This window comes from Microcaecilia unicolor, chromosome 4, assembly GCF_901765095.1.
Source record: "Microcaecilia unicolor chromosome 4, aMicUni1.1, whole genome shotgun sequence".
In the NCBI taxonomy this organism is placed as follows: domain Eukaryota; kingdom Metazoa; phylum Chordata; class Amphibia; order Gymnophiona; family Siphonopidae; genus Microcaecilia; species Microcaecilia unicolor.
In genome coordinates, this window is record NC_044034.1 from 54,271,758 (window position 1) to 54,285,831 (window position 14,074).

The following is a 14,074-nucleotide window of genomic DNA, read 5'->3' on the forward strand; positions in this document are numbered from 1 at the left end:
TTTTTTTTTTCAGACTGCTAAACGAGCAAGTGCTGCAGCTGCTCCTCTTGCTGCTTGGGTCAAGGCTAATGTTCAGTATTCTCATGTCCTTGAAAAAATTCAGCCACTTGAAAATGAACAGGCAGTATTAGTCTCGTGAGTGATATACAGACTTCAGTTATTATTTACTTTACATTTGCATTTGAATCATGACATTTACAAAATATCTTCTGCATCTTTGTATAGTTCTAAAGGACAGTTTGGTATGCTGTAAAATCAGATGTGGAATATTTATTATTTTCTTCATTATGGAAATATATTACAAGATGTTTTGCTGTTTACTATATTAAAAATCCTTAAAAGAAATGAGATGCATTGAGCTATCCAGTAATAGAAATGATAGTAACATAGTAGATGATGGCAGAAAAAGACCTGCATGGTCCATCCAGTCTGCCCAACAAGATAAACTCATATGTGCTACTTTTTGTGTATACCTTACCTTGATTTGTATCTGTCATTCTCCGAGGACAAGCAGGCTGCTTGTTCTCACTGATGGGTGACGTCCACGGCAGCCCCTCCAATCGGAAACTTCACTAGCAAAGTCCTTTGCTAGTCCTCGCGCGCCCGCGCGCACCGCGCATACGCGGCCGTCTTCCCGCCCGAAACCGGCTCGAGCCGGCCAGTCTTCTTTTGTCCGCACTCGGTACGGTCGTATTTTCGCCGTGTCGAGCCCCGGAAAGTCGACCTCGCGCGTCCAAATTGTTTTGAGCGTGTTTTTTTCTTCGGAAAAGCTTTTGCTTAAGTCGGGAAGTGCTCCGGAAACCTTCCACCGGGTTTCGTGTCAATCCTCCCCGTACTTCCAGTTTTTTGCCCCGGTAAGTTTTCTTTCGTCGTCGGGGTAGGCCTCTTTTCGGCCTCGGTCGAGATTTTCTCCCTCTAAAGTTTTGGTGCTCTTTTTCCGTCATTTCGGATTTTGATTTCGCCGGCGTGATTTTTCCGCCCATGACATCGAAGCCTTCCAGCGGCTTCAAGAAGTGCACCCAGTGCGCCCGGGTTATCTCGCTCACTGATCGACACTCGTCGTGTCTTCAGTGTCTGGGGGCCGAGCACCGCCCTCAGAACTGCAGTCTGTGTTCCCTGCTTCAGAGGCGGACTCAGGTAGCGAGACTAGCCCAGTGGAACGTGTTGTTCTCGGGCTCTTCGTCGGCATCGGCACCGGGATCTTCGAGTGCATCGACGTCGTCAGCGTCCAGACCATCTTCCTCGGCCGCCCCTGCATCGAGTGCATCGAGGCATCGGGCCTCTGCATCGGCGCCGAGACATCGGATAGCTGCATCGACGTCGGTGGTACCGGGACCTCGTCTGCTGATGTCGTCGGACGGTGGTGCATCGTCAGGAGTGCAGGTGAGGGCTGTCCATTCCCCTGCTGGTGGCGGTGAGCCTTCGGGTGGGTCTCCTCCTACCCTGAGGGCTCCTGCGGTACAGCCCCCCCGAGACCGACCTCCTTCGGCCTCGGCCCCGAGGAAGCGACGGATGGATTCTACGTCCTCCTCGTCGGTGCCGGGGAGCTCCGGCGACATGCTTCGGAAGAAATCGAAGAAGCATCGACACCGGTCTCCTCCCCGTGTCGGCACCGAGAGCTCTGGGTCGCCGAGGGATTCGGCACCCAGCAGGCATCGGCACCGAGAGGACCGCTCACCCTCTGTTCAAGAGGTGTCGATGCGCTCCACTCTGGACAGCCCGGAACAGCCTCCTCGCCCGGAACAGGTTCTGACGTCGACGCCTGCATCGACCTCTCAGCCTTTTTCTGCAGCCACTCTGAACGAGAGCCTCCGGGCCGTTCTCCCAGAGATTCTGGGAGAGCTGTTGCGCCCTACCCCTTCGGTACCGGCGGTGCTTGCGCCTCCGGTACCGTCGAGCGTGGCGCCGGCTGGCCCATCGCCCAGGTTGAGGTCCCCGACGTCGGTACCGCGTGCGGTGCCGACCGCGGCCACCTCCCAGGAGGGCTCCCCGACTACGTCGGCGGAGGGAGCTTCGCCGATGCGGGCCAGGGAGTCTACCTCTCGACGCCCCCATCGTGGACGTGGTTCCACGGAGTCGAGCAGGGCGAGGTTGCAGACACAGGTCCGTGAACTTGTGTCTGACACCGAGGGTGAGGCCTCGTGGGAAGAAGAGGAAGATCCCAGATATTTCTCTGACGAGGAGTCTGAGGGTCTTCCGTCTGATCCCACTCCCTCTCCTGAGAGACAGCTTTCTCCTCCCGAGAGTCTGTCTTTTGCCTCCTTTGTCCGGGAGATGTCTACGGCCATCCCCTTCCCGGTGGTTGTGGAGGACGAGCCCAGGGCTGAAATGTTTGAGCTCCTGGACTATCCTTCTCCACCTAAGGAAGCGTCCACTGTTCCCTTGCACCATGTCCTGAAAAAGACATTGCTTGCGAACTGGACCAAGCCATTAACTAATCCCCACATTCCCAAGAAGATCGAGTCCCAGTACCGGATCCATGGGGACCCAGAGCTGATGCGCACTCAGTTGCCTCATGACTCTGGAGTTGTGGATTTGGCCCTAAAGAAGGCTAAGAGTTCTACGGAACATGCTTCGGCGCCCCCGGGCAAGGACGCTAGAACCTTAGACTCCTTTGGGAGGAAGGCCTACCATTCCTCTATGCTCGTGTCCAAGATCCAGTCTTACCAGCTCTACACGAGCATCCACATGCGGAACAATGTGCGGCAGTTGGCGGGCTTGGTTGATGCTCTTCCCCCTGAGCAAGCCAAGCCTTTTCAGGAGGTGGTCAGGCAGCTGAAGGCGTGCAGAAAATTCCTGGCCCGAGGAGTTTATGACACTTTTGATGTTGCGTCCAGGGCCGCTGCTCAAGGTGTGGTGATGCGCAGGCTCTCATGGCTGCGTGCCGCCGACCTGGAGAATAGAATCCAGCAGCGGATTGCGGACTCGCCTTGCCGTGCGGACAATATTTTTGGTGAAAAAGTCGAACAGGTGGTAGAGTCTCTCCACCAGCGGGACACCGCATTCGACAAATTCGCCCGCCGGCAGCCTTCAGCTTCTACCTCTACAGGTAGACGATTTTTCGGGGGAAGGAAGACTGTTCCCTACTCTTCTGGCAAGCGTAGGTACAATCCTCCTTCCCGACAGCCTGCGGCCCAGGCTAAGCCCCAGCGCGCTCGCTCTCGTCAGCAGCGTGCGACTCAGCAAGGCCCCCGCGGCTCCCCAGCAAAAGCAAGGGGCGAGCTTTTGACTGGCTCCAGCAGAGCATAGCCGACATCCAAGTGTCCGTGCCGGGCGACCTGCCAGTCGGAGGGAGGTTGAAAGCTTTTCACCAAAGGTGGCCTCTCATAACCTCCGATCAGTGGGTTCTGCAAATAGTCCGGCAGGGGTACACCCTCAATTTGACCTCAACACCTCCAAATTGTCCACCGGGAGCTCAGTCTTACAGCTTCCAGCACAAGAAGGTACTTGCAGAGGAACTCTCCGCCCTTCTCAGCGCCAATGCGGTCGAGCCCGTGCCATCCGGGCAAGAAGGGCTGGGATTCTATTCCAGGTACTTCCTTGTGGAAAAGAAAACAGGGGGGATGCGTCCCATCCTAGACCTAAGGGCCCTGAACAGGTATCTCGAAAAAGAAAAGTTCAGGATGCTTTCCCTGGGCACCCTTCTCCCCATGATTCAGCAAAACGATTGGCTATGCTCTCTGGACTTAAAGGATGCCTACACACACGTCCCGATACTGCCAGCTCACAGACAGTATCTGCGATTTCAGTTGGGCACACGCCACTTCCAGTACTGTGTGCTACCCTTTGGGCTCGCCTCTGCGCCCAGGGTGTTCACAAAGTGCCTAGCTGTGGTAGCAGCGGCACTCCGCAGGCTGGGGGTGCATGTGTTCCCATATCTCGACGATTGGCTGGTGAAGAACACATCCGAGGCAGGAGCCCTGCAGTCCATGCAGATGACTATTCGCCTACTGGAGCTACTGGGGTTTGTGATAAATTATCCAAAGTCCCACCTTCTTCCAGTGCAGAGACTCGAATTCATAGGAGCTCTGCTGGATTCTCGGACGGCTCGCGCCTATCTCCCAGAGACGAGAGCCAACAACTTGTTGTCCCTCGTCTCGCGGGTGCGAGCGTCCCAGCAGATCACAGCTCGGCAGATGTTGAGATTGCTGGGCCACATGGCCTCCACAGTCCACGTGACTCCCATGGCCCGCCTTCACATGAGATCTGCTCAATGGACCCTAGCCTCCCAGTGGTATCAGGCCGCTGGGGGTCTGGAGGACGTGATCCACCTGTCCACGAGTTTTCTCGAATCCCTGTATTGGTGGACCATTTGCTCCAATTTGACTCTGGGACGTCCCTTCCAAATTCCTCAGCCACGGAAAGTGCTGACTACGGATGCGTCCCTCCTGGGATGGGGCGCTCATGTCGATGGGCTTCACACCCAAGGAAGCTGGTCCCTCCAGGAACGCGATCTGCAGATCAATCTCCTGGAGTTACGAGCGATCTGGAACGCTCTGAAGGCTTTCAGAGATCGGCTGTCCCACCAAATTATCCAAATTCAGACAGACAACCAGGTTGCCATGTATTATGTCAACAAGCAGGGGGGCACCGGATCTCGCCCCCTGTGTCAGGAAGCCGTCAGCATTTGGCTCTGGGCTCGCCGTCACGGCATGGTGCTCCAAGCCACATATCTGGCAGGCGTAAACAACAGTCTGGCCGACAGGTTGAGCAGGATTATGCAACCTCACGAGTGGTCGCTCAACTCCCGAGTGGTGCGCCAGATCTTCCAAGCGTGGGGCACCCCCTTGGTGGATCTCTTCGCATCTCGAGTGAACCACAAAGTCCCTCAGTTCTGTTCCAGGCTTCAGGCCCACGGCAGACTGGCCTCGGATGCATTCCTCCTGGATTGGGGGGAGGGCCTGCTGTATGCTTATCCTCCCATCCCTCTGGTGGGGAAGACTTTGTTGAAACTCAAGCAAGACCGAGGCACCATGATTCTGATTGCTCCTTTTTGGCCGCGTCAGATCTGGTTTCCTCTTCTTCTGGAGTTATCCTCCAAAGAACCGTGGAGATTGGAGTGTTTTCCGACCCTCATCACGCAGGACGAAGGGGCTCTTCTGCATCCCAACCTCCAGTCTCTGGCTCTCACGGCCTGGATGTTGAGGGCGTAGACTTTGCCTCTTTGGGTCTGTCAGAGGGTGTCTCCCGCATCTTGCTTGCTTCCAGGAAAGACTCCACTAAGAGAAGTTACTTCTTTCATTGGAGGAGGTTTGCCGTCTGGTGTGACAGCAAGGCCCTAGATCCTCGCTCTTGTCCTACACAGACCCTGCTTGAATACCTTCTGCACTTGTCTGAGTCTGGTCTTAAGACCAACTCCGTAAGGGTTCACCTTAGTGCAATCAGTGCATACCATTACCATGTGGAAGGTAAGCCGATCTCAGGACAGCCTTTAGTTGTTCGCTTCATGAGAGGTTTGCTTTTGTCAAAGCCCCCTGTCAAACCTCCTACAGTGTCATGGGATCTCAATGTCGTTCTCACCCAGCTGATGAAACCTCCTTTTGAGCCACTGAATTCCTGCCATCCGAAGTACTTGACCTGGAAGGTCATTTTCTTGGTGGCAGTTACTTCGGCTCGTAGAGTCAGTGAGCTTCAGGCCCTGGTAGCCCAGGCTCCTTACACCAAATTTCATCACAACAGAGTAGTCCTCCGCACTCACCCTAAGTTTCTGCCAAAGGTCGTGTCGGAGTTCCATCTGAACCAGTCAATTGTCTTGCCAACATTCTTTCCCCGTCCTCATTCCTGCCCTGCTGAACGTCAGTTGCACACATTGGACTGCAAGAGAGCATTGGCCTTCTACCTGGAGCGGACACAGCCCCACAGACAGTCCGCCCAATTGTTTGTTTCTTTTGATCCCAATAGGAGGGGAGTGGCTGTAGGGAAACGCACCATATCCAATTGGCTAGCAGATTGCATTTCCTTCACTTACGCCCAGGCGGGGCTGGCTCTTGAGGGTCATGTCACGGCTCATAATATTAGAGCCATGGCTGCGTCGGTAGCCCACTTGAAGTCAGCCTCCATTGAAGAAATTTGCAAAGCTGCGACGTGGTCATCTGTCCACACATTCACATCTCATTACTGCCTGCAGCAGGATACCCGACGCGACAGTCGGTTCGGGCAGTCAGTTCTTCAGAACCTGTTTGGGCTTTAGGATCCAACTCCACCCCCCGAGGGCCCTGTTTGTTCTGTTCCAGGCTACACTCTCAGTTAGTTGGTAAATTTTTTAGGTCAATCTCAGTTATGTCCTCGCCGTTGCGAGGCCCAATTGACCATGGTTGTTGTTTTGAGTGAGCCTGGGGGCTAGGGATACCCCATCAGTGAGAACAAGCAGCCTGCTTGTCCTCGGAGAAAGCGAATGCTACATACCTGTAGAAGGTATTCTCCGAGGACAGCAGGCTGATTGTTCTCACAAACCCGCCCGCCTCCCCTTTGGAGTTGTGTCTTCCCTTGAAGTGTATTGTCTTGCTACATACTGGACTGGCCGGCTCGAGCCGGTTTCGGGCGGGAAGACGGCCGCGCATGCGCGGTGCGCGCGGGCGCGCGAGGACTAGCAAAGGACTTTGCTAGTGAAGTTTCCGATTGGAGGGGCTGCCGTGGACGTCACCCATCAGTGAGAACAATCAGCCTGCTGTCCTCGGAGAATACCTTCTACAGGTATGTAGCATTCGCTTTTTCAGGGCACAGACCGTATAAGTCTGCCCAGCACTATCCCTGCCTCCCAACCACCGACTCTGGGACAGACCATATAAGTCTGCCCAGCAATATCCTCGCCTCCCAACCACCAGCCCCGCCTCCCACCACCGGCTCTGCCACCTAATCTCAGCTAAGCTTCTGAGGATCCATTCCCTCGGAATAGGATTCCTTTATGTTTATCCCACGCATGTTTGAATTCCGTTACCGTTTTCCTCTCCACCACCTCCCTTGGGAGAGCATTCCAAGCATCCACCACTCTCTCCGTGAACTCTCTGGGCCCGATTCTGACTTGAATTCACCAGGCTTACTTGCATTTTGCATCAGCAACTGTTCCAGTTCTGGAATGTATTTGTTTTGTTATGTTCTTTAGTCCTTTTTATTGCTGTAAAAGTAATGCATATTGATTTAATAATAAATCTCAGAATCAAATTGTTAGGTTCTCAGGTTCAAAACACACAGGCACGGACTCTGGAGTAATCGTGAGCCCTTGAGCTGCTGACGAGGAGAGGCAGCAGCAGGCAAAACCCACCAACCAACACTGGGCTAGAACGCACCGGACTGGTACGCCATGAACTGGAACACACTGGACTGGAACGCACCGGAATGGTACGCACTGAACTGGAACACACTGGACTGGAACGCACCGGAATGGTACGCACTGAACTGGAACACACTGGACAGGAACACACGGGACTAGAACCAGGCTTCACCTACACTTAGCCATCGTTTCCCAGAAGTTGAGCCCCTGGGTGCAGGCAGCCGACAGGACTTGGAGGAAAACTGGTACAGGAACTAGCAGGCTGGAACACCAGGAAACTCACACTAGAAGGAACACCAAACAAGCCTGGCCAAAACAGGGTTCAGGATAGGAATCAGGATTCAGGATTTCCAAACAGGCTTGACTGGAAGGAAACTGAAAGCCAGCAGGGCAGACACAAGCAGGAGGGGAACAAGCTGGAGACAACCAGCCACAAACAGAGGAAAGACAGATGAGGACTTTTCAAAACAAGCTAGACTAACCAGGGTAGGGCCAAAGCCTGAGGTGAACAGGGAACCAGGCAAGACAGAGTAGACAGGACACAGGGTCTCAAACAGGCAGGAACAAACTCAAGCTTGGGTAGAACAGAGTTCAAGGAACAGGGTCTCAGACAGTATGGACAGGAACCAAAAGCAGACAGGACTCAGAAGTGCCACCAGTCACCCAGACAAGAGCAAGGCAGAAGTGCTAACTGCACCAGGAATACAGAGTTCTCAGACAGGAGGGAAAGGGAGCCAACAGGAGTGGAATCAGGATAGGATTCAAGGCAATCAAGACAAGGCAGAAGTGCTAACAGCACCAAACACTAACCTGGACCTTTGGCGTTTGCAAAGGCCCTGAATGGAAGAACACCACTTCCTTATCAAGGGCCTGACTGATGATGTCACAGCTACAGGACTCAGGCAGAAAGCATACTGAAGCACAGAGAGGCTCAACACACACAGGTGCAGCATAGTGGAGTAATTAGAGCCACGTTGGAAGCAGCCAGCACACAGAGACAGAGGCAGAGCTAACTCAGGCAACACACACAGGTGCAGTATAGTGAAGCAATTAGAACCATGCTGGGAGCAGCCAGCATACGGAGACAGAGCTAACTCAGGAAGGACAGACAGAAGCCAGCTAAGAAGCTGACCACCAGAAATAAGGTACGTTTGAGAGGGGTCACGACCACAATCGTAACAGAAATAGCCAAGTTTCACATAGACATAGTAAGGGCAGTTCTATTACTTGGCACTTACCTTGCCACTTACAGGCATCAGAGGTGCCAAAATTGCCAGTTACCCTCGTAAGCGCATTGGGCGCTACTCTATAAGATTGTGACTAAATGCTTTACCCCAGGATTGCATATATGGTGCATGAATTTCCACGTAGAAATCGAAGCGTGTTCTATAACATAGTGCGTATTTAATTGGTTAACTGGCTAATCAGCGCTGTTTATTGGATGTTAAGCAATTATATGGCTAGACATATTCTGTAATGTGGTGCACCTAAATTTTAAGTCACATAGTTGAAAAGGGGCATGGCCATGGGCAGGGTGTGGGTATTTCTAAAATATATTGGTGTTGTTATAGAATACACCCGCATTGCGCCTAATTTAGGCATCAAGATTTACGCCGAGTAAAACATGGCATAAATGACCACGACTACATTTGGTCGCTCAGTGTTATTCTATATACCATGTGGAAATTTAAGCCTATTCTATATAATTTAGGCATACTTTACAGAATACGCTCAGGCGTATTTTTGTTCCGCGCGAAATTTTCAGACACCATATATAGAATGTAGCCCAGAGTGTATAACTAGAAGGAAGGCTGTATGTGGGCAGAGCATAGGTGGGCTATGTGTGTGTCTCCATTTTACCTGTGTATCTTATAGAATACTAAAGTTACTTATTTTATTATTTATTTTATTTTATTTTATTTTATTTATTTATTTATTTATTTATTTAGATTTTGCTCACACCTTTTTCAGTAGTAGCTCAAGGTGAGTTACATTCACGTACACTGGATATTTCTCTGTCCCAGGAGGGCTCACAATCTAAATGTGTACCTGAGGCAATGGAGGTTTAAGTGACTTGCCCAAGATCACAAGGAGCACAGGATTTGAACCAGCCACCTCTGGATTGCAAGACCGGTGCTCTAACCACTAGGCCACTCCTCCACTACTTGCGTTGCATGCTGCACTTATGCACACCCATTTATGCCTGTAATTGACCTGGTGGCACCTAAATCTTGAAACACCAATTTGGGTTTACACTAATATTCTTATAATGGCATCTTGGCACACAGATGCTCAAAAAGGAGAAGCCATCGACTGATCGTTCCCTTCACACCTCCCTCCCCCCATTCTTTTTGTTCCCCCCTTTTTTCGCCACAGTTTTCCATTCAGTAACCACACCATTATTTCTTCTGAAAAGGAATAGTTTATTGGTAATAAAAATAAATAACAAGGCCGCAGCACAGGCATAAATTCAACAATTCAACCTTTATAGTACAACCAATTGTTGCTAGCCTATCAGATATAACAATTACAACCTGAACCTTAAAATGCTAACTAAATGAGATAATCTATGAGTCACACTGCATCTGTGGTCAGGGTACATATATCACAATTACATCCACTTAACATTTCATTGATCACTGCTAGGGCCTATGGGCTCCTCTGTTCAAGCTCATTACACTAGCAGCCCGTTGGAGCTCGGGTGGCCGTAAGCAAGCTTGCCTGGCTGCCAGTTGCTTCTCATTCTTATCCGCCCGTCCAAGCCATGGGGAATTATGTGCATGTGTATACGTTTCACTTGAGTCAAGCCTTGCATTTGAGCAAGCCCCTCCGTGCAAGAGGGGTGTTGCTACAACTTTAACTGCTATCAGGTACCCTCACTGTAGAGGGCACCTATTCCTTTTCTTGCATCCTTGCATAGCCCCCGTACCACTGTGGTCTCCTAATCTACCCCCTCCCTGAACCACAGCTTATGACAGCAAATCCTCGCTTGTCATGAGCCCCCACTCCTCTTCACCTGCCTGGCTGTGGCCAACCTAATTAGAAGCGGGTCAGTCGCATCCTGAATATCATTGTTGAAAGTGTCCAAGCCACTATCGGACATGTGTACACTGTCTGGATGGTAGAGACCAGGGCAGAACGCAACTAATAAATCGTGTGAAAGACATCCCCCATATAACGAGCATAAACTTGCACATCCAGTTATTAATCTTTTGTCTTGTCTTCTCCACTGCATGGTGTGAACATTCCTCTTTCCACACTTGGCATGGTATGATGTGGGACCAGACAGGATATGCCACTGGACATAACCTGGATATCTCCAAGACATCCTGTTGCATCATTTTATATGATCTCTTTGCTGTGCGTGGACATCACCGCGTTATTTAAAGCCCTGCTGCCCGTCTCCAGCCTTCCCTGCTTGCTTCGTGATGAGTTCGTTCCCTTAGTCCCGCCTTCTGACGTCATTTCCTTTTTCTGCGAAGGCAGGACTGAGGGAACGAAGCAAGCAGGGAAGGCTGGAGATGGGCAGCAGGGCTTTAAATAACGCGGCACTTCGACAGAGGTAATAGAAAAAGATGGATGGGAGCGGGAGGGGAGGGTGGGGGCGAAGGACAATCACTGGACATGTTTGGGAGCGGGAGGGGAGGTAAGCATGGCCTGTGATGGCGCCCTCCTGCCATGCTTACCTCGTGTAATGGAGCCGGCTCACCCTGAAGAACAACCGGCTTGTAAGATCTGTCAAAATTTAACAATTGGCTCTTGCGAGCACACCACTGTCTATGGACTTTTCCTTTAGGCAGCCACCCAAACCTTTTTTAAACCCCATTAAGCTAACCGCCTTTACTACATTTTCTGGCAATGAATTCCGCCCAAACGGAAACTAAGCAGGTGGAAGGTTTGAGGATGTACCGGCAGCAGCCTAAAGGTGGATTCAATGTCCACCTTAGCCAAATAGGCCTGTGTACCTCATTGCCTGATCTTGTGGATGGCCTGGCCGATGGTTGTGTAATGTACTGAGCACAGCTGTGGATCAGTAAAATCATTGACTGACACACCTTCTGGATGTGACAAGTTATGGATAAGGCGATGTTTTCCGTGATCCTCCTTAGGCATGATGCCGAGAGAAGAAACTATAAAGTTTGGCAGAGGAATGGTGTGAAAAACCTGATGACCCTACCCAGGGCCACCTCGCTCTCTATCATGGTCTTTGCAATCTCCCAATGAGAAGCAATGGATTTTGAGTTCTTTGGGAATGAGTGCCTGCTATGATCTGGGGTATTGGAAGGGATGGGAAAACTGGTGGAAAAGCCAATCCATATGCTCACCACCTGCTCTCTTTCCAGGTACCTGGCTGGCCAAGGCAACATCACAGATAACTTAATTGGCGTTATTGCCATGGACCTCAGGTGGTCAGTAGGGTTGCTGTGGCTGGTGTAGTGGTTGGGAACGCCTGTTCCGAGGGGATCTGCATTGTTTTGCAGAGTGAGGTATGCCACAATGGGAGCAAGAGTGGCACAATTTTCAGGAATTCCATGTACAGTTACTGGAATTAAACTGCCTGCATATCTGTTTGCTGGGCTGCGTGCTGGGTCTAGGATGGAAATTTTGGGGCTAAACAGTCAAGACCCAGTCATCTCATCCAACCAAAGATCAACAACTCTATGTTGCCATGAGATGTATGGGTCCTCAGCCATGCTGTTCTGGAGTTTGATATTGTAATTCAACCAAGCCCACCCCACCTCACCCCCCCATACTTCTTGTGTGCCTTGGTAATAGTATCAAGGTATCTGATAAGGTAAGGGCTTAGCACAGGCTCTTTCTCAACAATCAACAATATATGAAAGACTGACACCCAATTGGCAATGGTCTTAAATATTTTGGGTTTGCATTCTTTTTCATGGCACTTGTGCTCATTATCTATCTCCTCCCCAGTCCAATCATCTTGGTCCTGCAGGAGGAGGGAAAACATGTCGATAAATTTCCTGTTCCAAATCTTTTGTTTGATTTTAGTGGAACCGCTTTAGGCAAAGATTTAACTCCACATTGCACATCCTCAGTACTGTGACCAGCTGCTGGTATGGCCAATGCTGTGCATGCTACCGGTGCAACTGGAGCAGGGTGAACTTCAACTGGAGAAAATGGGGCATTGGGAATGACTACAGAAGCAGACGGGACAATGGGTCCTGCCATAGCTATGACAGAGGTGGTATCGGCAATACCCCACGTTTTCTGAATATTGTTAACATTGTTATCAGTTTGAACAATAGGAACAGTCTGAACATTGTTATCTTTTTGAACATTAGGAACAGTTTAAATAGTATGAACACCTTGCACATTGCGTACATTCAAGTGGCTAGCCTTTCTCTGCTTAAACGCCTCAGTGGCATTCTGGATAACGGTAGCCAGGAATAGCTCCTCATCTTGTGTTCCGTGTGTTGTTTGAGAGTGTATTTCAGTTTGAGTAACATTAGATGCATCATGGTGTGACTCACCAGGGTTGTTGCAAACAGGGTCGCTTGGCTGCAAGGGGGTTGCAGACGAGGCCATGGTCGCTGGCGTGACTGGGGTCTGAAACCTCTGGCGCACCTGATTGATGCCATAGCATTGCACCTGCTGGTGCAGTTCTTGGATGAGTTCATCCACTCCTTGCTCATTCTGCTTGTGTTGCCGGTCCTGTGGCTTATTTCTAACCACAGCTGATATGGACGCTTGTGTGCCAGATGGCCTCTTGGGCAACGCTGTTTTAGCCCTGGTTGATTGTGACGACTTCTTGGCTGGAGGCATAGCTGAAAAAGAACTCTACAAAGAATAACCAGGTTAAAGCATGTTCGTCCAACAGACTATTGCAAAGACAAAGCGACAGGGTAACCTGAGAATTTGAATGTGAAGAGTCCCCATGACTTGTGCTACCTCCTTTGTTATGATCAGTTGCAGACACCTATATTCTCAAAATGCCAGCTAATAGACTCCATGAATGCACTTAAAACTGGTGTCCTCCTGTGGAAGCACCTCGACCCAGATGACCGAAGGAACATCAGACTTTATCTGCATGGTCGTTTGCCTTGCAGTGACCTCATCAATATGTCCGTTGGACATCACCAAAATAGGCAGCAACCTCACCAATATGGCTGCCTAACCCTATCAAAATGGCTGTCCCAGGAGATAAGACCACACCAAAATGGCCAACTGCATGGCTGTAGCAAAATGACTGCACCCTGGGGATATGAGACCTTACCAAAATGGCCAACTGCATGCAATTAACCACCCTCCTCATGATGGCAAACCACATAAGTGCCTATATCCCAGCATGAACCCTCCCCAAGCAGACTGCCCCTATCCCGGAGAACACCCTAATGCATCTGTGTCTTGGAGGGGCAGTTGTGGATCCGGAGCATGAGACACGAAAGGCACCATGCACACGCGGTGGTGCCTCAAAATGCAGAGAATACATCTTAATATCTAGCCACAGGGGATGAATTAAACAGTTTGTAGGCACCGAGCGTACGTGACCGCAGCAGTTCCTGAAGTCTGGTTCCTTGCAACTCCCGTGCATGGCTGGAACAAACGTGCAATACAGGGATTAATGCTGGCTGTCCAGCATAAAAGCCACTGCCCCCCCCAAGGGAATCAAGGCTTATCCAAAGATAGGAAGCGACTCACCATGCGCCATGCACAGACTTAAGGAGCGGAGTGGCTCTCGGGACCCGGGCACTTAATAGGTAATTGCCAGCAGGGTTCATACCCTCTGCGCTGAACACTTGAGAACCACCTTCACAGCCGCATGCCAAGTCACGCAGCTTCATC

General features: G+C 50.9%; 1 protein-coding gene across 1 annotated transcript in view; it reads left to right on the plus strand.

Annotated features, from left to right (window-relative positions):
• The window catches only part of DYNC2H1 (dynein cytoplasmic 2 heavy chain 1), a 1,078,189-nt gene that overhangs the window by 664,418 nt on the left and 399,697 nt on the right, over positions 1 to 14,074 (plus strand). The window contains 1 exon segment of the mRNA XM_030202388.1: positions 14 to 135. Coding sequence (XP_030058248.1) covers positions 14 to 135 — 122 coding nt within the window.